We start from the raw sequence: 23,920 nt of genomic DNA, 5'->3' as shown, positions 1-23,920 counted from the left end.
AAGGGGTCTGATTGAGGGGGCCAACTGGGTTCTCCAAGTGTTGTTCGCTGCAGATGCCACCTTAGCAGATGCCACCCTAGATATTTTCTCCTCAAGGGTCATATCATGTGCAGTGGCAGCCAGATAATAATCTTTGACTAACAGTGTGGCAGGTGGACCTGCCTTTGTCCAAGGCCTTTGTTGCTGCATACCCATCCCAAGGTGATATGTTGTTTGGTAAGTTTCTGGACAAAGTCTTAGTTGAAACCAAGAAGAAAGCCATGCCAAAATACATTTCTTGCAATGAGCGCAGGACTTCAGGAGGCTTTAGCTTCCCAATGAACCTTCCCCAAATTCCAGAGAGGCAACAGAAGCCAATAATGGAGCCATGGCAACAGGTCCTTTCATTGCACCAACAGTAACAACAGGCCTTTTGGCCACATGGGAGATATGTCCTTTAAGGATCTTGCACCAATCTCAAAACAATGACTACACCAATCCTTCAGTGGGGGGCAGACTGCTACTTTTTCGGGATGTCTGGATGCAAAAGGATCGAGAGAGAATACTCTCTGGAGTTCAGCAGGTTTCCACTTCACTTTCTGTTTCCCCGGCCCCCAGACACCTGGAAAAGCTCACGAGAATGTGAGATGAAGTTCAACACCTTCTCCAGGGAGAACCTGGAGGCCATAGAACGTATTCCAAATTCAGAAAGGTGTCAAGCAATATACTCAATATTTTTCACTTCTGAAGAAGAATGGGAATTGGAGGGCCATCTTGGATCTCAAGTTTCTCAACAAGTTCATCAAGTTAAAAAAAATTCTGCATGGAACCTTGAGATCCATCACAGAGGGACTACAGCTGGAGGACTTCCTGATCTCATTAGACACGAAAGAGGCATGCTCTCCACATTCCCATTCTAACATCCCACAGAAGGTTTCTTTGTTTTCCTTTGTTCATCCTAGATTAACATTTTCAGTTCTGGGCCCTGCCCTTTTGGCTATCTACAGCCTTGAGAGTATTTTCCAAAATCCTCCTATCGCCTATTACTGCTCTTCTAAAAAGAGAAATTCATATTTTTCCATATTTGGACGATCTTCTGATCAGAGCATCATCAGTGGATAATTCAACAGTGGACACTCTTGAGATGATTGCGTACTTGGAGTCACAGCTTCTTGGGACCCCATTGGTGGTGCATGGCATCACAGATTATCACCAGCAGACAGATGCCTCTGATGCACCTGGCCAAGCTAATGGGCACTCTCATCTAAACCCTGGACTTAGTACAGTGGGCCAAACTACATTTGCAGCCACTCCAGAAGTTCTAAGACCCTATCAGTGGGACATCGTGAACAGCAAGGACAAAACCGTTGTGGTTCCAGGTCAATAGTTCCTTACTTTGGTAGACATACCCATCAAATCTCCAACAGGCAAAGTATATTTGATAGTCCAGGAAACACAGGTGTTCACAGATGCCAGCCTGTCTGGTTGAGGAGCATCTCTCAACAGTCAGCATGATTAGGGTTGGTAGTCCACGTAGGAATCTAGCCTCCCTGTCAATCTGCTGGAAATATGGGCCATTCACCAAGCCACAATTCACTTCCAGAACAATACCTGAGGGTGTCATCCTCTCATCCAGACTGACAATATTGTGGCAAAAATGTATATCAACAGCCAGGGCAGTTTGAGGCACACAGAGGTCCTTAGAATGCTGTAATGGGTGGAAGTCAATCTGGCCTCCACCAGAGCAGAGCACATTAAGGGGACCCTCAATGTGACAGCAGACTGGCTGAGCCTCCAGACTATCCTAGGGGTGGAATGGTCTCTGAAGAGGGAAATATTCCAAACGATGGTCAACCACTTCAGTCAGTCGACGGTAAATCTGTTTGTCACACCAGACAACACCCAACTCTCTAGTTTCTTCTTAACATACTATCATCAATCAACAGAGGTGCCGGATGCCCTATGTTCCCTGTGGTCGAACACTCTGTGCATATCCCCTGACACCAATCATTCCGGAACAGATCAGATATCTACAGGCATCTGTAATGCTGGTAGTCCATGCTGACCACCCCAGCCATGGTTATCCTCCCATCAAGAGCTGTCCGCAGCACCACCTGTCAGACTACCACCACATCCCAACCTCCTGTACCAGGGACCCACATGGCATCTTCATCCTCAGTGGCTAAAGCTAATCGTGTGGAAGTTGAATGGTCAAAATTGCTGAAAATAAACTATATTCCCAAGGGGGTACCATCATGATGGCCTCCTGCAGATCTTCCACCACACACATCTATAATTCTACCTGGAAGGCCTTCCACAGGTGATGCTGCAGGAAAAAAAATTATGCTCTCAAGCCCAGCATTCCAGATGTTTTAGAATTCCTATGCAAGGGCAGGTTGTCTGGCAGCTACCATTTGGTGACAACTGACTGGACTTGCTACTGTCCTCTCCTAATATAAGGAGGAACCAATAACCAGACATCCTCACATTCAGCATTCATCAAAGAAGTTTCTCAGATGGATCCACAGCAAATGCATAGATTTCCCACATGGAACCTCCACACAGTCCTGATGGTTCTCACAGAGGCACCTTTTGAACACAAGCCTGAGGTGCCTCTAAAATGGCTACGCATGAAGACTTTATTCCTGGTGGCAGTTACTTTGGTACATCTGGTATTTGAATTGAAAACCCTATTTATCCAATCAGAATTATGTGTCTTCCATAAAGTGACCCTGCATCCAGAGCCCACCTTTAAACCAAAGGCAGCATCTAAGGTTCTGTATGTCTCAAGAGTTAGTATTACCATCATTCTGTCCCAATCCATCTCATAAGACAGAAAAAGTCTAGCATACTCTGGATGTCAGAAGATCAATTATATACTGACTACACTTAAGTTTTACATCAAGAGGACTGACAACCTGCAAAAATCTGACACTCTCTTTATCTCCACCAGTCCACCAAAAATGGGTTCCCCCATGTCTAAACCCTCAATCAGCACAACTCTGAGGACATGCATAACAGAAGCATAAAAGACAGAGGCATACCAGTGCCAGAGAGCATAACCATGCACTCTGTTTGCAGCGCAACAATCAATTCAACATTAATCAATCATGCCTTCCCATAGGAGATCTGCATGACCACTGCATGGTCAAACATTTCTACCTTCATCAGGCATTATAAGTTACATCCTTACTGCTCAGCTGAGGCCACCTTGGGCCCAAAGTTTTACAACATATTATAGAACCATAGGTGATGACCCACCCTGAATTGGGGACACTGCTGGGAGAGATCCCATGCAAGATGCCTTCTTAACTCAAGAGAATGGTCCATTGGATACTCACTGTGAAGGGTCCTTCTATTTTGAGAGCAAGAGGACATCTTGATTTCCCCCCCTCCCCACACACACACCATGGTCATCATCAATTATTCTCATAAAACAGCTTCTGGCTATGCATTATTTTGACAGTTCTTACATAATTACTGTTAGTTGTGATTTCTGCTTTCTCTACTAAATTCTCAGGGTCGAGTTCCAATACTGTTTGTTGTTGACAGCGTCTTTATATTACAAGTTAGTAGTTTACTAGTTATCGCAAGTTCTGAAAGGACTTCTACAGGAAAAATCAACGGAAGTGACTGCCACTAGGAACAGAAAGCGGAAGAAAAATGTTGATCCTGTCACCCTGCACCAAGGGGTGGGAGTCATCACTCAAGATGTCGTCCTGCTCTCAAGAGAGAACCTTTCACGGTGAGTAATCAATAGATGGTTTTACTCCTTTTTGCTTAAAATAGCTGAAGCTTCTTTTTTCCCACTTTCGAACTTTTCTCCATCTGTTATTCTTGTAGAAATTATTCACTGGAAACGTAAAAAAAAAAATCTTCCCCAAAATCTGTTTTTTTTTAGTAAAATTTCAGAACTGTAAAATAAGCATATCATAGTTTTTCTATGGTATTAGCTTATTTTACAGATTTGTGGCACAGCTATAATTCAAACATGAAGCATATGGTATTTATCATTTTAAGACAACTTGCTTTCCTCAGTATTATTTGAAACCTCCTTTTGGAAGCTGAATGTTGAAATTTGAAACTATATATAGCTGCCCCTTTGTAATAATTGCACTGTAGCTTAAAAGCAAGAAATCAATAAATCTTGTTCGCTCAGTATAGTCTTTCTCCCCTAAACCTATTAAGTGCTCTTCAATTTATTATTCTTGGGTTGCATATGGATACTACTTTTAAACATCAAATATGCTTTCAGATTGAAGCATTCCGTTTAAGGGGAAAAATGCAGAATTGAGTTTTGGGGGGTACCAGTCATGTTTTGTGTTTGGTAGGCTTTTGGATTAAGCCCATTTAAGCCAGTAGACATTTGTATTCATGCAATGTGAAGGCATGGGAAACCTCTGAAAAATGATTAAGGGGAATCGTTTTTTCCCCTGAAGACAACCCCTCCCCTTAACTGGAGATTTATGAAATATTTTTAAGACAAGGTTTTAAAATATTGTCTTAGCTGTCATTTGATACATTAAAAATTTTATATCCCACCTTCTTTCGTCATTTAGCTTGGGGTGTGGATGTGCATCAGCCAACAAAAGCTTGGTATTTACTAATTTCTGTGCCTCCTCTTCGGGGAACCTGCTTAAGGCAGTTTATAAAATAAAGCATAATAAAAACATAAACCATCATGAAAGTTGTGAATTAAAAGTCCTACCAGAGAGGCCTGTGACTTGACAGCACTTTATACCCACACAGGGGCACTTTCTCCTGCTTTGGTTGATTTGCCACCTATGACTGTTTCCAGAGGAGGTGGATCTGGCTATAGTTGTCCGTGCTTGGCTAACATCAAGAATAGATCATTGTAACATGCTTTATACAGCGCTGCGATGAAGTTCAAGAACTGCAGCAGGAAGAATGCTAACTAGGCTTTCTGTGTTGACCATGTAATAATATCAATTATATACTGACTACACTTAATATTCTGTTTGTTTCTGGCCCCAGTGTTGTCCAGTATTGCTGGTGTTGACTGGAGTTAAAACTCCAAAGCATGCAGTGCGTTTCAGAGTTACTCCAGTGTAGGCTTATTGAAATTAACAGGCTTGAAACAATCTGAAGTAGTAGTACTGAGAGAGCCTATGTTTCCAGAGCTACACATAAAGGCTTTTTTGATTTCCCTTAGATTTTGTAATTTTCTTCCCAAGGAGTTATTTTGGACCCCTTTTTGGTGTCCTTGGTGTCAATACCTATTGCAGAATAGTTGCTTATCATCTCTGGTTTTGGCTTGTATATAGTGGCATTTTAAAATATTTTTATTGTATGCCCTAGTGTGCCTAATTTTATGAGAAGCTGGTATACAAAGATCCTAAGTATTCATAGCCTGTCCCCAGCCTATTAATGTTCAAAGCAACTTTAAAGTTCTGTTGATTTTGATTGACAGATACATGTGCCTGCAAATCATGCTTTTGGGTATGAAATCAGTTCCTTTGCTAGCTTTCAAGTACAGAACTTGTTGAAAAGTAATTGAAAGTGGAAGAAACGGCTGTCAAAAATGTAGCAGCTTGATAGGAAACAGCGGAACTGAGAATAAATGATTATGCTAGGTCAAAACTTCTAGAGAATGAAAAGATTGTTTGTCCTAAAAGTGTAGCTAGCGGTAGAAGAACATTATGCCGTGCAATAGTAAAATGGAGGGCCATTCTACCTAGTTAGGAATAGTGAGTGGTCATAGCAGAACTGGGGTGCTCTGTGGGAGGTAGAGAACATTAGGGACAGAGAGAACAGGCAAAAAATGTAACTTTTGCAGACAGACAAGCAAGGACATCTTATACAGAACAGAGAGGAACTATGTGATCATCAGACAACACTGGTGTGAGAAAAGATGTATGTCATGACTTGATAAGAGCAGCAGGATAACTATTCCAGCTCATGCAGAAGTTATTCATCTAACTCCATTTTATTCTCCTAAATCAAGCTAGAGTTGATCAGTCTGAGGTGTAGTTTTTCTTGAGGCCGTTGAAGCATTGAAGTCTCAAGATAGTTTCAAGCAGCAAACGGATGCGTTTATAATAAGCTTACTGGGAATGTCAGATTCATTCCATACTTTAGAATTGTATTGGTATACTTTGTCTAGTTTAATGTTTTCATAATCTCAGTTAATGGATAAGACTCTTGAACCAGAACCCTTTTAAAAACCTGCTAATAGCCAAGGGAATATGTAACCTTCTATTATTAGGTGTTCTGAAAATAACAAGACTTCCTAATTTAGCATCATGCCTGAAGTATTTAGATCTTGAATGTGAGGTGATGAAGGGTTATGTTACATAGTCATTCAAAAGGTGTCTGGATGTTAGATGTCACTGCTTCACCTGCCAGCTTACTGTTGGAGCTGATATGGAGGGGAGTGCTTAAAACAGGGGTAGGGAACCTGCGGCTCTCCAGATGTTCAGGAACTGCAATTCCCATCAGCCTCTGTCAGCATGGCCAATTGGCCATGCTGGTAGGGGCTGATGGGAATTGTAGTTCCTGAACATCTGGAGAGCCGCAGTACCCCCCCCCCCCCCCACCCCCCCCCCCCCCCACCCCCCCCCCCCCCCACCCCCCCCCCCCCCCACCCCCCCCCCCCCCCACCCCCCCCCCCCCCCACCCCCCCCCCCCCCCACCCCCCCCCCCCCCCACCCCCCCCCCCCCCCACCCCCCCCCCCCCCCACCCCCCCCCCCCCCCACCCCCCCCCCCCCCCACCCCCCCCCCCCCCCACCCCCCCCCCCCCCCACCCCCCCCCCCCCCCACCCCCCCCCCCCCCCACCCCCCCCCCCCCCCACCCCCCCCCCCCCCCACCCCCCCCCCCCCCCACCCCCCCCCCCCCCCACCCCCCCCCCCCCCCACCCCCCCCCCCCCCCACCCCCCCCCCCCCCCACCCCCCCCCCCCCCCACCCCCCCCCCCCCCCACCCCCCCCCCCCCCCACCCCCCCCCCCCCCCACCCCCCCCCCCCCCCACCCCCCCCCCCCCCCACCCCCCCCCCCCCCCACCCCCCCCCCCCCCCACCCCCCCCCCCCCCCACCCCCCCCCCCCCCCACCCCCCCCCCCCCCCACCCCCCCCCCCCCCCACCCCCCCCCCCCCCCACCCCCCCCCCCCCCCACCCCCCCCCCCCCCCACCCCCCCCCCCCCCCACCCCCCCCCCCCCCCACCCCCCCCCCCCCCCACCCCCCCCCCCCCCCACCCCCCCCCCCCCCCACCCCCCCCCCCCCCCACCCCCCCCCCCCCCCACCCCCCCCCCCCCCCACCCCCCCCCCCCCCCACCCCCCCCCCCCCCCACCCCCCCCCCCCCCCACCCCCCCCCCCCCCCACCCCCCCCCCCCCCCACCCCCCCCCCCCCCCACCCCCCCCCCCCCCCACCCCCCCCCCCCCCCACCCCCCCCCCCCCCCACCCCCCCCCCCCCCCACCCCCCCCCCCCCCCACCCCCCCCCCCCCCCACCCCCCCCCCCCCCCACCCCCCCCCCCCCCCACCCCCCCCCCCCCCCACCCCCCCCCCCCCCCACCCCCCCCCCCCCCCACCCCCCCCCCCCCCCACCCCCCCCCCCCCCCACCCCCCCCCCCCCCCACCCCCCCCCCCCCCCACCCCCCCCCCCCCCCACCCCCCCCCCCCCCCACCCCCCCCCCCCCCCACCCCCCCCCCCCCCCACCCCCCCCCCCCCCCACCCCCCCCCCCCCCCACCCCCCCCCCCCCCCACCCCCCCCCCCCCCCACCCCCCCCCCCCCCCACCCCCCCCCCCCCCCACCCCCCCCCCCCCCCACCCCCCCCCCCCCCCACCCCCCCCCCCCCCCACCCCCCCCCCCCCCCACCCCCCCCCCCCCCCACCCCCCCCCCCCCCCACCCCCCCCCCCCCCCACCCCCCCCCCCCCCCACCCCCCCCCCCCCCCACCCCCCCCCCCCCCCACCCCCCCCCCCCCCCACCCCCCCCCCCCCCCACCCCCCCCCCCCCCCACCCCCCCCCCCCCCCACCCCCCCCCCCCCCCACCCCCCCCCCCCCCCACCCCCCCCCCCCCCCACCCCCCCCCCCCCCCACCCCCCCCCCCCCCCACCCCCCCCCCCCCCCACCCCCCCCCCCCCCCACCCCCCCCCCCCCCCACCCCCCCCCCCCCCCACCCCCCCCCCCCCCCACCCCCCCCCCCCCCCACCCCCCCCCCCCCCCACCCCCCCCCCCCCCCACCCCCCCCCCCCCCCACCCCCCCCCCCCCCCACCCCCCCCCCCCCCCACCCCCCCCCCCCCCCACCCCCCCCCCCCCCCACCCCCCCCCCCCCCCACCCCCCCCCCCCCCCACCCCCCCCCCCCCCCACCCCCCCCCCCCCCCACCCCCCCCCCCCCCCACCCCCCCCCCCCCCCACCCCCCCCCCCCCCCACCCCCCCCCCCCCCCACCCCCCCCCCCCCCCACCCCCCCCCCCCCCCACCCCCCCCCCCCCCCACCCCCCCCCCCCCCCACCCCCCCCCCCCCCCACCCCCCCCCCCCCCCACCCCCCCCCCCCCCCACCCCCCCCCCCCCCCACCCCCCCCCCCCCCCACCCCCCCCCCCCCCCACCCCCCCCCCCCCCCACCCCCCCCCCCCCCCACCCCCCCCCCCCCCCACCCCCCCCCCCCCCCACCCCCCCCCCCCCCCACCCCCCCCCCCCCCCACCCCCCCCCCCCCCCACCCCCCCCCCCCCCCACCCCCCCCCCCCCCCACCCCCCCCCCCCCCCACCCCCCCCCCCCCCCACCCCCCCCCCCCCCCACCCCCCCCCCCCCCCACCCCCCCCCCCCCCCACCCCCCCCCCCCCCCACCCCCCCCCCCCCCCACCCCCCCCCCCCCCCACCCCCCCCCCCCCCCACCCCCCCCCCCCCCCACCCCCCCCCCCCCCCACCCCCCCCCCCCCCCACCCCCCCCCCCCCCCACCCCCCCCCCCCCCCACCCCCCCCCCCCCCCACCCCCCCCCCCCCCCACCCCCCCCCCCCCCCACCCCCCCCCCCCCCCACCCCCCCCCCCCCCCACCCCCCCCCCCCCCCACCCCCCCCCCCCCCCACCCCCCCCCCCCCCCACCCCCCCCCCCCCCCACCCCCCCCCCCCCCCACCCCCCCCCCCCCCCACCCCCCCCCCCCCCCACCCCCCCCCCCCCCCACCCCCCCCCCCCCCCACCCCCCCCCCCCCCCACCCCCCCCCCCCCCCACCCCCCCCCCCCCCCACCCCCCCCCCCCCCCACCCCCCCCCCCCCCCACCCCCCCCCCCCCCCACCCCCCCCCCCCCCCACCCCCCCCCCCCCCCACCCCCCCCCCCCCCCACCCCCCCCCCCCCCCACCCCCCCCCCCCCCCACCCCCCCCCCCCCCCACCCCCCCCCCCCCCCACCCCCCCCCCCCCCCACCCCCCCCCCCCCCCACCCCCCCCCCCCCCCACCCCCCCCCCCCCCCACCCCCCCCCCCCCCCACCCCCCCCCCCCCCCACCCCCCCCCCCCCCCACCCCCCCCCCCCCCCACCCCCCCCCCCCCCCACCCCCCCCCCCCCCCACCCCCCCCCCCCCCCACCCCCCCCCCCCCCCACCCCCCCCCCCCCCCACCCCCCCCCCCCCCCACCCCCCCCCCCCCCCACCCCCCCCCCCCCCCACCCCCCCCCCCCCCCACCCCCCCCCCCCCCCACCCCCCCCCCCCCCCACCCCCCCCCCCCCCCACCCCCCCCCCCCCCCACCCCCCCCCCCCCCCACCCCCCCCCCCCCCCACCCCCCCCCCCCCCCACCCCCCCCCCCCCCCACCCCCCCCCCCCCCCACCCCCCCCCCCCCCCACCCCCCCCCCCCCCCACCCCCCCCCCCCCCCACCCCCCCCCCCCCCCACCCCCCCCCCCCCCCACCCCCCCCCCCCCCCACCCCCCCCCCCCCCCACCCCCCCCCCCCCCCACCCCCCCCCCCCCCCACCCCCCCCCCCCCCCACCCCCCCCCCCCCCCACCCCCCCCCCCCCCCACCCCCCCCCCCCCCCACCCCCCCCCCCCCCCACCCCCCCCCCCCCCCACCCCCCCCCCCCCCCACCCCCCCCCCCCCCCACCCCCCCCCCCCCCCACCCCCCCCCCCCCCCACCCCCCCCCCCCCCCACCCCCCCCCCCCCCCACCCCCCCCCCCCCCCACCCCCCCCCCCCCCCACCCCCCCCCCCCCCCACCCCCCCCCCCCCCCACCCCCCCCCCCCCCCACCCCCCCCCCCCCCCACCCCCCCCCCCCCCCACCCCCCCCCCCCCCCACCCCCCCCCCCCCCCACCCCCCCCCCCCCCCACCCCCCCCCCCCCCCACCCCCCCCCCCCCCCACCCCCCCCCCCCCCCACCCCCCCCCCCCCCCACCCCCCCCCCCCCCCACCCCCCCCCCCCCCCACCCCCCCCCCCCCCCACCCCCCCCCCCCCCCACCCCCCCCCCCCCCCACCCCCCCCCCCCCCCACCCCCCCCCCCCCCCACCCCCCCCCCCCCCCACCCCCCCCCCCCCCCACCCCCCCCCCCCCCCACCCCCCCCCCCCCCCACCCCCCCCCCCCCCCACCCCCCCCCCCCCCCACCCCCCCCCCCCCCCACCCCCCCCCCCCCCCACCCCCCCCCCCCCCCACCCCCCCCCCCCCCCACCCCCCCCCCCCCCCACCCCCCCCCCCCCCCACCCCCCCCCCCCCCCACCCCCCCCCCCCCCCACCCCCCCCCCCCCCCACCCCCCCCCCCCCCCACCCCCCCCCCCCCCCACCCCCCCCCCCCCCCACCCCCCCCCCCCCCCACCCCCCCCCCCCCCCACCCCCCCCCCCCCCCACCCCCCCCCCCCCCCACCCCCCCCCCCCCCCACCCCCCCCCCCCCCCACCCCCCCCCCCCCCCACCCCCCCCCCCCCCCACCCCCCCCCCCCCCCACCCCCCCCCCCCCCCACCCCCCCCCCCCCCCACCCCCCCCCCCCCCCACCCCCCCCCCCCCCCACCCCCCCCCCCCCCCACCCCCCCCCCCCCCCACCCCCCCCCCCCCCCACCCCCCCCCCCCCCCACCCCCCCCCCCCCCCACCCCCCCCCCCCCCCACCCCCCCCCCCCCCCACCCCCCCCCCCCCCCACCCCCCCCCCCCCCCACCCCCCCCCCCCCCCACCCCCCCCCCCCCCCACCCCCCCCCCCCCCCACCCCCCCCCCCCCCCACCCCCCCCCCCCCCCACCCCCCCCCCCCCCCACCCCCCCCCCCCCCCACCCCCCCCCCCCCCCACCCCCCCCCCCCCCCACCCCCCCCCCCCCCCACCCCCCCCCCCCCCCACCCCCCCCCCCCCCCACCCCCCCCCCCCCCCACCCCCCCCCCCCCCCACCCCCCCCCCCCCCCACCCCCCCCCCCCCCCACCCCCCCCCCCCCCCACCCCCCCCCCCCCCCACCCCCCCCCCCCCCCACCCCCCCCCCCCCCCACCCCCCCCCCCCCCCACCCCCCCCCCCCCCCACCCCCCCCCCCCCCCACCCCCCCCCCCCCCCACCCCCCCCCCCCCCCACCCCCCCCCCCCCCCACCCCCCCCCCCCCCCACCCCCCCCCCCCCCCACCCCCCCCCCCCCCCACCCCCCCCCCCCCCCACCCCCCCCCCCCCCCACCCCCCCCCCCCCCCACCCCCCCCCCCCCCCACCCCCCCCCCCCCCCACCCCCCCCCCCCCCCACCCCCCCCCCCCCCCACCCCCCCCCCCCCCCACCCCCCCCCCCCCCCACCCCCCCCCCCCCCCACCCCCCCCCCCCCCCACCCCCCCCCCCCCCCACCCCCCCCCCCCCCCACCCCCCCCCCCCCCCACCCCCCCCCCCCCCCACCCCCCCCCCCCCCCACCCCCCCCCCCCCCCACCCCCCCCCCCCCCCACCCCCCCCCCCCCCCACCCCCCCCCCCCCCCACCCCCCCCCCCCCCCACCCCCCCCCCCCCCCACCCCCCCCCCCCCCCACCCCCCCCCCCCCCCACCCCCCCCCCCCCCCACCCCCCCCCCCCCCCACCCCCCCCCCCCCCCACCCCCCCCCCCCCCCACCCCCCCCCCCCCCCACCCCCCCCCCCCCCCACCCCCCCCCCCCCCCACCCCCCCCCCCCCCCACCCCCCCCCCCCCCCACCCCCCCCCCCCCCCACCCCCCCCCCCCCCCACCCCCCCCCCCCCCCACCCCCCCCCCCCCCCACCCCCCCCCCCCCCCACCCCCCCCCCCCCCCACCCCCCCCCCCCCCCACCCCCCCCCCCCCCCACCCCCCCCCCCCCCCACCCCCCCCCCCCCCCACCCCCCCCCCCCCCCACCCCCCCCCCCCCCCACCCCCCCCCCCCCCCACCCCCCCCCCCCCCCACCCCCCCCCCCCCCCACCCCCCCCCCCCCCCACCCCCCCCCCCCCCCACCCCCCCCCCCCCCCACCCCCCCCCCCCCCCACCCCCCCCCCCCCCCACCCCCCCCCCCCCCCACCCCCCCCCCCCCCCACCCCCCCCCCCCCCCACCCCCCCCCCCCCCCACCCCCCCCCCCCCCCACCCCCCCCCCCCCCCACCCCCCCCCCCCCCCACCCCCCCCCCCCCCCACCCCCCCCCCCCCCCACCCCCCCCCCCCCCCACCCCCCCCCCCCCCCACCCCCCCCCCCCCCCACCCCCCCCCCCCCCCACCCCCCCCCCCCCCCACCCCCCCCCCCCCCCACCCCCCCCCCCCCCCACCCCCCCCCCCCCCCACCCCCCCCCCCCCCCACCCCCCCCCCCCCCCACCCCCCCCCCCCCCCACCCCCCCCCCCCCCCACCCCCCCCCCCCCCCACCCCCCCCCCCCCCCACCCCCCCCCCCCCCCACCCCCCCCCCCCCCCACCCCCCCCCCCCCCCACCCCCCCCCCCCCCCACCCCCCCCCCCCCCCACCCCCCCCCCCCCCCACCCCCCCCCCCCCCCACCCCCCCCCCCCCCCACCCCCCCCCCCCCCCACCCCCCCCCCCCCCCACCCCCCCCCCCCCCCACCCCCCCCCCCCCCCACCCCCCCCCCCCCCCACCCCCCCCCCCCCCCACCCCCCCCCCCCCCCACCCCCCCCCCCCCCCACCCCCCCCCCCCCCCACCCCCCCCCCCCCCCACCCCCCCCCCCCCCCACCCCCCCCCCCCCCCACCCCCCCCCCCCCCCACCCCCCCCCCCCCCCACCCCCCCCCCCCCCCACCCCCCCCCCCCCCCACCCCCCCCCCCCCCCACCCCCCCCCCCCCCCACCCCCCCCCCCCCCCACCCCCCCCCCCCCCCACCCCCCCCCCCCCCCACCCCCCCCCCCCCCCACCCCCCCCCCCCCCCACCCCCCCCCCCCCCCACCCCCCCCCCCCCCCACCCCCCCCCCCCCCCACCCCCCCCCCCCCCCACCCCCCCCCCCCCCCACCCCCCCCCCCCCCCACCCCCCCCCCCCCCCACCCCCCCCCCCCCCCACCCCCCCCCCCCCCCACCCCCCCCCCCCCCCACCCCCCCCCCCCCCCACCCCCCCCCCCCCCCACCCCCCCCCCCCCCCACCCCCCCCCCCCCCCACCCCCCCCCCCCCCCACCCCCCCCCCCCCCCACCCCCCCCCCCCCCCACCCCCCCCCCCCCCCACCCCCCCCCCCCCCCACCCCCCCCCCCCCCCACCCCCCCCCCCCCCCACCCCCCCCCCCCCCCACCCCCCCCCCCCCCCACCCCCCCCCCCCCCCACCCCCCCCCCCCCCCACCCCCCCCCCCCCCCACCCCCCCCCCCCCCCACCCCCCCCCCCCCCCACCCCCCCCCCCCCCCACCCCCCCCCCCCCCCACCCCCCCCCCCCCCCACCCCCCCCCCCCCCCACCCCCCCCCCCCCCCACCCCCCCCCCCCCCCACCCCCCCCCCCCCCCACCCCCCCCCCCCCCCACCCCCCCCCCCCCCCACCCCCCCCCCCCCCCACCCCCCCCCCCCCCCACCCCCCCCCCCCCCCACCCCCCCCCCCCCCCACCCCCCCCCCCCCCCACCCCCCCCCCCCCCCACCCCCCCCCCCCCCCACCCCCCCCCCCCCCCACCCCCCCCCCCCCCCACCCCCCCCCCCCCCCACCCCCCCCCCCCCCCACCCCCCCCCCCCCCCACCCCCCCCCCCCCCCACCCCCCCCCCCCCCCACCCCCCCCCCCCCCCACCCCCCCCCCCCCCCACCCCCCCCCCCCCCCACCCCCCCCCCCCCCCACCCCCCCCCCCCCCCACCCCCCCCCCCCCCCACCCCCCCCCCCCCCCACCCCCCCCCCCCCCCACCCCCCCCCCCCCCCACCCCCCCCCCCCCCCACCCCCCCCCCCCCCCACCCCCCCCCCCCCCCACCCCCCCCCCCCCCCACCCCCCCCCCCCCCCACCCCCCCCCCCCCCCACCCCCCCCCCCCCCCACCCCCCCCCCCCCCCACCCCCCCCCCCCCCCACCCCCCCCCCCCCCCACCCCCCCCCCCCCCCACCCCCCCCCCCCCCCACCCCCCCCCCCCCCCACCCCCCCCCCCCCCCACCCCCCCCCCCCCCCACCCCCCCCCCCCCCCACCCCCCCCCCCCCCCACCCCCCCCCCCCCCCACCCCCCCCCCCCCCCACCCCCCCCCCCCCCCACCCCCCCCCCCCCCCACCCCCCCCCCCCCCCACCCCCCCCCCCCCCCACCCCCCCCCCCCCCCACCCCCCCCCCCCCCCACCCCCCCCCCCCCCCACCCCCCCCCCCCCCCACCCCCCCCCCCCCCCACCCCCCCCCCCCCCCACCCCCCCCCCCCCCCACCCCCCCCCCCCCCCACCCCCCCCCCCCCCCACCCCCCCCCCCCCCCACCCCCCCCCCCCCCCACCCCCCCCCCCCCCCACCCCCCCCCCCCCCCACCCCCCCCCCCCCCCACCCCCCCCCCCCCCCACCCCCCCCCCCCCCCACCCCCCCCCCCCCCCACCCCCCCCCCCCCCCACCCCCCCCCCCCCCCACCCCCCCCCCCCCCCACCCCCCCCCCCCCCCACCCCCCCCCCCCCCCACCCCCCCCCCCCCCCACCCCCCCCCCCCCCCACCCCCCCCCCCCCCCACCCCCCCCCCCCCCCACCCCCCCCCCCCCCCACCCCCCCCCCCCCCCACCCCCCCCCCCCCCCACCCCCCCCCCCCCCCACCCCCCCCCCCCCCCACCCCCCCCCCCCCCCACCCCCCCCCCCCCCCACCCCCCCCCCCCCCCACCCCCCCCCCCCCCCACCCCCCCCCCCCCCCACCCCCCCCCCCCCCCACCCCCCCCCCCCCCCACCCCCCCCCCCCCCCACCCCCCCCCCCCCCCACCCCCCCCCCCCCCCACCCCCCCCCCCCCCCACCCCCCCCCCCCCCCACCCCCCCCCCCCCCCACCCCCCCCCCCCCCCACCCCCCCCCCCCCCCACCCCCCCCCCCCCCCACCCCCCCCCCCCCCCACCCCCCCCCCCCCCCACCCCCCCCCCCCCCCACCCCCCCCCCCCCCCACCCCCCCCCCCCCCCACCCCCCCCCCCCCCCACCCCCCCCCCCCCCCACCCCCCCCCCCCCCCACCCCCCCCCCCCCCCACCCCCCCCCCCCCCCACCCCCCCCCCCCCCCACCCCCCCCCCCCCCCACCCCCCCCCCCCCCCACCCCCCCCCCCCCCCACCCCCCCCCCCCCCCACCCCCCCCCCCCCCCACCCCCCCCCCCCCCCACCCCCCCCCCCCCCCACCCCCCCCCCCCCCCACCCCCCCCCCCCCCCACCCCCCCCCCCCCCCACCCCCCCCCCCCCCCACCCCCCCCCCCCCCCACCCCCCCCCCCCCCCACCCCCCCCCCCCCCCACCCCCCCCCCCCCCCACCCCCCCCCCCCCCCACCCCCCCCCCCCCCCACCCCCCCCCCCCCCCACCCCCCCCCCCCCCCACCCCCCCCCCCCCCCACCCCCCCCCCCCCCCACCCCCCCCCCCCCCCACCCCCCCCCCCCCCCACCCCCCCCCCCCCCCACCCCCCCCCCCCCCCACCCCCCCCCCCCCCCACCCCCCCCCCCCCCCACCCCCCCCCCCCCCCACCCCCCCCCCCCCCCACCCCCCCCCCCCCCCACCCCCCCCCCCCCCCACCCCCCCCCCCCCCCACCCCCCCCCCCCCCCACCCCCCCCCCCCCCCACCCCCCCCCCCCCCCACCCCCCCCCCCCCCCACCCCCCCCCCCCCCCACCCCCCCCCCCCCCCACCCCCCCCCCCCCCCACCCCCCCCCCCCCCCACCCCCCCCCCCCCCCACCCCCCCCCCCCCCCACCCCCCCCCCCCCCCACCCCCCACCCCCCCCACCCCCCCAACCCCCCCCACCACCCCCACCACCCCCCCCCCCACCCCCCCCACCCCCCCCCCCACCCCCCCCACCCCCCCCACCCCCCCCCCCCCCCCCCCCCCCCCCCCCCCACCCCCCCCCCCCCCCACCCCCCCCCCCCACCCCCCCCCCCCCCCCCCCCCCCCCCCCCCACCCCCCCCCCCCCCCCCCCCCCCCCCACCCACCAAACACCCACACCCCCCACCCCAACACACCCCCCCCCCACCCCCCCCACCCCCACAACCCCCCCCCCCACCACCCCCCCCCCCCCCACACGGGGGCAAGCAACCCAAGACGTGGCCAGGGTACAGGAAGTTCTACAGCAACACGGCTTCCTGGTCAACCTGGAGGAAAGTCACGCTCATCCCATCTCAGACCATCGAACACCTGGGGGCCATAATCCACACAGCCCCGAATACCCTTGCGGTCCCCGAAGCCCAGAAGAATGCGAATAAAGCAGCTGGTGACCCAACAGCCATATCGACTCAACAGTCCTCCCTACTCAAGCCCTGGCAAGTCTGCTGGAGCCTCATGGTGTCAGTCTTTGACATGGTCCAATGGGGAAGGCTACACGCCCGGCCGCTACAACGCTTCCTTCGGCCGTTCCAACTCCCACATCATGAAAAAGCGGGACAGGCAGATGCTCATCGCATAAAGGCTAAAAAAGGAACTTCTGATGGTGGACACAGGAACACAACCTGACTCAGGGAAAGGTCTTCCTGCACCGGGACCGTCACTGAAAGTGGTCACAAGAGCGTAGCCCTGCTCGAGACTGGGGGGCCGCATCTGAACAATAACTTCGTCCAGGGAACCTGGACAGCGGAGGAGACCACCCTGTCTATCAACGTGTTGGAGACCAGATCGATCACCCTAGCCCTCTGGCGGTTCCAGACGATGATTCGAGGGTCACACGTCCTAGTCCGCACCGACAACACCACGGCCAAGGCCTACCTCAACAATCAGGGGCATCACGATCATCCCAAATGCATCGAGAAGCCCTGTGCATCCTCAATTGGGCGGAGACAAATCTCCTATCAATAACGGCGGAACACATCAGTGGCCAAACGAACACCACAGCAGACTGGCTCAGCCGCCAGACAATTTCGGAGGCAGAGTGGAGACTCAAACCGTCCATATTTCGTCTCATATCAAAACAGCTGGGAGAGCCAGCGATAGACCTCTTCGCGTCGGCGGAGAACCGACAGCTCCCGGCCTTCATGTCCAGGTTCCACCACCCCCAGGCCATGGGGATAAGAACATAAGAACATAAGAACAAGCCAGCTGGATCAGACCAGAGTCCATCTAGTCCAGCTCTCTGCTACTCGCAGTGGCCCACCAGGTGCCTTTGGGAGTTCACATGTAGGATGTGATAGAAATGGCCTTCTCGCGGCTGTTGCTCCCCAAAGCACCCTGGACTGTTAAGACATTTACGATCTCAGATCAAGAGGGGATCAAGATTGGTAGCCATCAAAATTGACTTCTCCTCCATAAATCTGTCCAAGGCCCTTTTAAAGCTATCCGGGTTAGTGGCCATCACCGCCTCCTGTGGCAGCATATTCCAAACACCAATCACACGTTGCGTGAAGAAGTGTTTCCTTTTATTAGTTCCTAGTTCATCCCCCCAGCATTTTCAATGAATGCCCCCTGGTTCTAGTGTTTTGAGAAAGAGAGAAAAAAGTCTCTCTGTCAACATTTTCTACCCCATGCATAATTTTATAGACTTCAATCCTTATCCCCCCTCAGGCGTCTCCTCTCCAAACTAAAGAGTCCCCAACGCTGCAGCCTTTCCTCGCCAAGAAGGTGCTCCAGTCCCTCAATCATCCTCGTTGCCCTTCTCTGCACTTTTTCTATCTCTTCAATATCCTTTTTGAGATGTGGTGACCAGAACTGAACACAATACTCCAAGTGTGGTCGCACCACAGCTTTATATAAGAGCATGACAATCTTTGCAGTTTTATTATCAATTCCTTTCCTGATTATCCCCAGCATAGAGTTTGCCTTTTTCACAGCTGCCATACATTGAGTTGACATTCCCATGGAACTATCAATTAAGACGCCCAAATCCCTTTCCTGGTCTGTGACTGATAGCACTGACCCCTGTGGCGTGTATGTGAAGTTTGGATTTTTTGCCCCTATGTGCATCACTTTGCATTTTGCTACATGGAACTGCATTTGCCATTTCTTAGCCCACTCACCTAATTTATCAAGGTCAAGCTTGGACCACTCCTACCATGGTAATCCTTTGTGGTTCTCACCACCCTACATAATTTGGTATCATCTGCAAACTTGGCCACCACGCTACCCACCCCTACTTCCAGGTCATTAATGAATAGGTTAAAGAGCACTGGTCAAGGATAGATGCATTATCAGCACACTGGCCGAAGGCCGTCCTGTACGCCTTTCCTCCAATCCCCACCATACCCAGAACTCTGCGGAAGATAGCGGAGGAAGGGGCCACGGTGATACTTGTGGCCCCCTACTGGCCGAGGCGACCATGGTTCTCCTCCATACTGGAGATGGCCACATCACCTGGCATCAGACTACCCACTCCACCGGTTATTGCTTTCCACAGGGGCCCAATTACCATCCGTCACCCCAGTGGTTCCAACTGACCGAATGGTGATTGTGAGGCGGAACCTAAAACAAAAAGGTTACTCAGAACCCAGGTGGCGGAGGTCCTCCTGGCCTCGCGCCCGGTAAGCTCTACCAACGCCATTTACAACTGCTCCTGGAAGGCATTCGTCCGATGGTGTAGGAGAAAGGCGGTAAACCACACCGTTCCCCCTCGCTCCCACAGGTCCTATCCTTCCTCCAGGAAGGGCTCAACACTGGTCTACGCAGTGCCGCGTTAAGCGCCAAGTGGCGGCCGCGTCGACCGTCCTGCCCTACTCACAGGGAGTACCACTTTCGAGAGGCACCCAGGCGTCGTCGGGTTTTCTAAAAGGGACCAAGCTGCTACACCCACCTACAGGTCCCCGCTTCCCTACCTGCCGCCCTCACACAGATCTCTCGGCCCTCAACAACTCTCCATTCGAACCCGTGCAGACTATCCACCTCAAGTGAGCTGCGCGCTGAAGACACTCTTCCTGTTGGCTATAACCTCGGCTCGCCGGGTCTCCGAGATCAAAGCTCTATCGGTACACTCTGACTTCTGCATCTTCCACAAGGACAGTATTGTCACTCCCGGCTGAACCACTCCTTCATTCCCAAGGTCTGCTCCAGTTTTCACCTCACCCAGGAGATAGTTCTTCCGTCTTTTCTAGCTTCTCCCAAACATCCCACCGAGCGCCTCTGGCACAACCTGGATGTCAGAAGAGCCGTCAAGGCTTTCATCGCTCTGAACGAGAAGCACTGCGTGTATCCGGACAGCCTTTTCATCAAACGTCTGTCCCCCCAGCGAGGGAAGACAAATAATAGAAGGCCGCAATTAGCAGCACTATCCAAGGCATGTATTTTACGGCTTACAAGGCGGCTGGCATACCACCCCCGATGGGTATCACAGCACACTCCACCCGCGGAGTGCAGCTACAAACGCAGCCTTGCCCAGCCTTGGTTCCCCTGACGGGACATCTGCCAGCAGCCACGTGGTCAACGCATTCGACCTTAGGTCAGGCACTACAAGTTACACTCTCTAGCGCAGCCTCAGAAACCCGCGTTAGGCGGGCCGGTGCTGGAGCACATCATCGGAGACTAATTACCCACCCGTGGGGAACTGCTCTGGGAGATCCCATCCAGGCGTCCTCCCCCTCCAGTAGAAACTGGTCCAGATAGTTGCTTACATTGAAGGGCCCTTCAACTAAAAAGGGGGAGGACGTCTGACATCTCCCTGAATTGAACAGCAGTCTCCGAACACGAACTCATGACATCATGGCCCGAAGGGCATGCACAACACGAACAAACCAACCTCACTTCCTCCAACTACTAACGGAACCTTCCACTGCTTTGACAGTCGCTCACTGGAGCCAAAATGGGCGCCCAGCCGGTTCCCAGGAAGTGACAAAAAACTACATCCTGTCTCCCTGAGAACGAGCTGGGAAACACCCATCCAGACGTCCTCCCCCTTCCTAGTAGAAGGGCCCTTCACGGTAAGTAACCAATGGACCGTTCTATGAACTCCTGTACAGCTTTCATTTTGGCCACTAGGAGAAAGTGAATGGTTGTCCAGGTTCCTTATATGTGATAAACTATTCCTTCTGTGTGGTACTCTTCATTTCTTTTCCTGCCTTAGTGGATTCCTGTAGTGCAGTTTGTGCATTTAAAATCACATATGTGACAAGCCTTTTTTACCAACTGATTTTGAGGAGCCAGGTTTGTTTTAAACTGTAAACCGTCCCCTCTGTTACAAGATATTCCTAGGATAACAAATGTAAAGGCTTTAGATTCTCTGCTGTAAAGTAAGTTTTGTGGTGAACAAATAGAACATGCAAATCACTGAAGCAGGAGTTGTCTGTAAATAGCACAGAAGTTTGTCGTCAGTTTTGGGAACTGTGCAGGCCAGCCAGTAAAAAAGAACTTTCCAATTTCCTAGTCCTGTGAAAAGGTGCTCTTCTATAACCTTGTCTGCGCAGCAGTTTCCTGCCAAAACTGCGCTGTGTGGGATGAGTTCTATTTTCCCTCAGTTCTCTTTTCACTGCTGGTGTGAGAGGACATTTGTCCTCCTAGCTCCTTTCAAGAATTGTTTCTTTCTCTTCAGTTTTCTCATTCTTCATCTCATTGGGATCTTTCTCCTCCATTTTTAAAGTTTGGGGGGCAGGAGGAGCTGAAAAGTTCAGTCTTCATTCTAACGGTTTTATCTTCAAAATGAATCAGAAGGCACTCTTGGTAATTGCCGGTATTAAGCGAGAACTCGCGCCGTTTCGTGTATTAACTTCGCCAAACGAAGCGTGAAATAAATTTACTCAAAAGCACGTGAATTCTTAGTAAATGGCGAAGGCGAACACTTGGAAGGTTTTTTGGACATTGTACAGCAAAACCTTGGTAATTGCCGGCGTAAACCGAGGCTACGCCGTATGCGTATGTGCTACGCAAACAGCATAGTAAATTTACTCAAAAAGCGTAAATTTGCGCAAATGGCGAAGGCGAACACTTGGAAGATTTTTTGGACATTGTCTCTTGCTTTCAGGGAAAAAAACATTTTTTTTACCTGCTACTTCTAGAGATATTGAATTTATGTATGTATAGGATGACTATAAGTTTCTTTTTTCCTAACCTCATCCTTCCTTTTTGGTTGTGGACAAAATTCAGATTTACCACAAACAGGACCCTCATTCTGCTCTGACTGATAAGGATGTCAGACATATTGATTACCTTGCTTATAAAGTTAATTCTGCAGGAGTTTTCAGTCTCCAAATTGCAAACTGCCCTACCTCCAGAAATGAGGGCTAAAGTCAAGGATCTGCCCTTTGAGGATACCTCCCTCCCCCCCCCCCCCACCACTGGCAACACTCTTTCTCAGATCAAACACAGTAAACAAACTAAGACAGAAACGATGCACATGTAATTGCTAGGTTGTACAGACTTTTGTTGAGACTGGAAACAGAAGGGGGACAGAAAACACTTGTATTTTATGAGTGCTTTTGTACAACTCACTGTAACTTTGCACTTTCAGACCAGACCCACGAAGCAGTGTTTAGCAGCGATCACGTTCAGTGTGGTGAAGATGGGGAATGGCAACGCTCTACTTCAACTACCTCATCTCAGAGTGAACAGGCAGATAAATTGTTGCAAAATCAGCACAAGAGCCTGGACTCTGAGGACACCAAAAAGAAGAGGGCTCAGAAACCTTCTCACATGAGGAGGAACATAAGGTGAACCACACTGGGAAAAAAACCACTTTTGGAAGTGTATAGATTGTGGCAGGTTGCTAATCACACTCCCTGGATGGAGTGTCGCCTGATTTATGGTGGCATCTCAAAAGCTATTGACAAATGTTCAGATGTAAAAGAAATCACATTGGTGAGGTTCTGAAAAGGAAAATTTTGGGAATCTCTGGTAGTTATCAAAAAAGGAAATGCTTTTATTGTTTCAGATATATTAAAACAAAGTTAGAGGGAATACAAAGAGACAGCATGGTGTATTGATAGTATGTTATGTTAGGACCTGAGAGCCACGGTTTCAGGTTTTTGCTAAACCATGAAATTCATTGGATGATCTTGCACTAGTTGCTGTCTCTCAACCTATCCTCCCTCAAAGGGCAATTGTGAGGTTATTGAAAATAGGAAAAGGGGTGGAATTTTTCAGACAACCTTGGGGCTCCCTTGAGAAAGGGCATGATAAGGATGTAGCAAAGATCAGCTAGTCTGATTGAAAGAGATATTTGTGGTATCATCAAATGAGAGAGTGATTATATTCTGATGCTCTCTCCCAGAGGTGTACCAAGGGAAAATGGCACCCAGAGACAACTAGGTCTCCACCCCCCCTGCTCAGGGGTGTGGCTCATGGGTGTGGCCATGCCCCCAAGCCAACCCCCTCCACTGGGCTCTCTAGAGCCTGCCTTCTACTCTCCCCACAGTCTGGGGAGAGAGCACTTGTGACCCCCCACCCCAAGCCCCCCACATCCCAGAGGCTGGCAAGTCCACTTTCCCCAGGGTCTGGGGAGAGCAGCAGCTGGGCTCCAGGGAGACTGGTGGGGGGCTTGGGATGTATGGCCACACTCAAGCCCTGCCCTTAGGGAATGGCCACACCCCAAGCTCCATCCCCAGCCGCCGTGCTTATAAAAGTATGTCCCAGAGGTTGGCAAATGCTCTCTCCCCAGGGTCTGGGGAGAGCAGCAGCCGTACTCTAGGGAACCGAGGGGAGGGGAGTGGGGGTTGGGGCAGGGTGTGTCGAGCAGAGCTCCCCCTCATCCCTGGAGGCCGGGTGTGGGGCGTCGATGCTGGCCCTCCGGCACCCCCCACATGACTGAAAGGCGTGCTCCCGGGGACGTGTCCCTAGGCTGGAATGCCTCTGCTCTCTCCTCTCAGCCAGCAGCCTCTTTTGAGTTCTGTTAGGAATTTAAGGGCAATGCAGCATTTCAAAATAATATCTGAAATTCTTTCTGGCATGTGTGCAGTTCACAACTGGCACATTCTGGACAAGGCCAAGCAATGTTAGTTCTCTTTTTCTGGAATAACTGGCCAATAGGCAACCATCCAGAAGCAGTGTGAGGCTGTATGGACTAGTAAGAGCCCATGAAACATCCCTGGTCCAGAGAGCTGTAACTAAATGCAGCAGTGGGGTTAGCACAGTGATGGCAAACCTTTTCGAGACCAAGTGCCCAAATTGCAACTCAAAACCCACTTATTTATCGCAAAGTGCCAACACAGCAATGTAACCTGAATACTGAGGTTTTAGTTTAGAGAAAACGGTTGGCTCCAAGGCATGTGTTACTCGGGAGTAAGCTTTGTGGTAGTCAGTGGCTGTGCTTTGAAGCAACCGTGCAACTCTTCCAATGGGTGAATCACGACCCTAGGAGGATTTACTCAGAAGCAAGCCCCATTGCCAGCAACCAAGCTTACTCCCAGGTAAAGGATTGTGCTTCCCCGGTCCCCATTGAAGTGAACAGCTTCCACCAACTCACAGAAGTTGCTGCTGTTGTTTTAAAAACAGTCAGCATCACTGTCAAGGTAAAGCACATGGCATGTTTGGGTTGGCTCCGAGGCGTGCGTTACTCGGTAGTCGTTGGCTTTGCTTTGACGCAACCATGC

General features: G+C 65.9%; 1 protein-coding gene across 4 annotated transcripts in view; it reads left to right on the top strand.

Moving 5' to 3' along the window:
- The window catches only part of RAD54L2 (RAD54 like 2), a 70,327-nt gene that overhangs the window by 13,467 nt on the left and 32,940 nt on the right, over nt 1-23,920 (top strand). For all 4 annotated transcript variants that reach the window (XM_048488148.1, XM_048488147.1, XM_048488145.1 and 1 more), the window contains exon 3: nt 21,844-22,042. In XM_048488148.1, the coding sequence (XP_048344105.1) occupies nt 21,844-22,042 (199 nt within the window). The remainder of the gene's footprint in view (nt 1-21,843; nt 22,043-23,920) is intronic.

The sequence above is a fragment of the Sphaerodactylus townsendi genome, linkage group LG03 (genome assembly GCF_021028975.2).
Source record: "Sphaerodactylus townsendi isolate TG3544 linkage group LG03, MPM_Stown_v2.3, whole genome shotgun sequence".
Taxonomy (NCBI): domain Eukaryota; kingdom Metazoa; phylum Chordata; class Lepidosauria; order Squamata; family Sphaerodactylidae; genus Sphaerodactylus; species Sphaerodactylus townsendi.
This window is presented reverse-complemented; position numbering and strand designations above follow the sequence as displayed.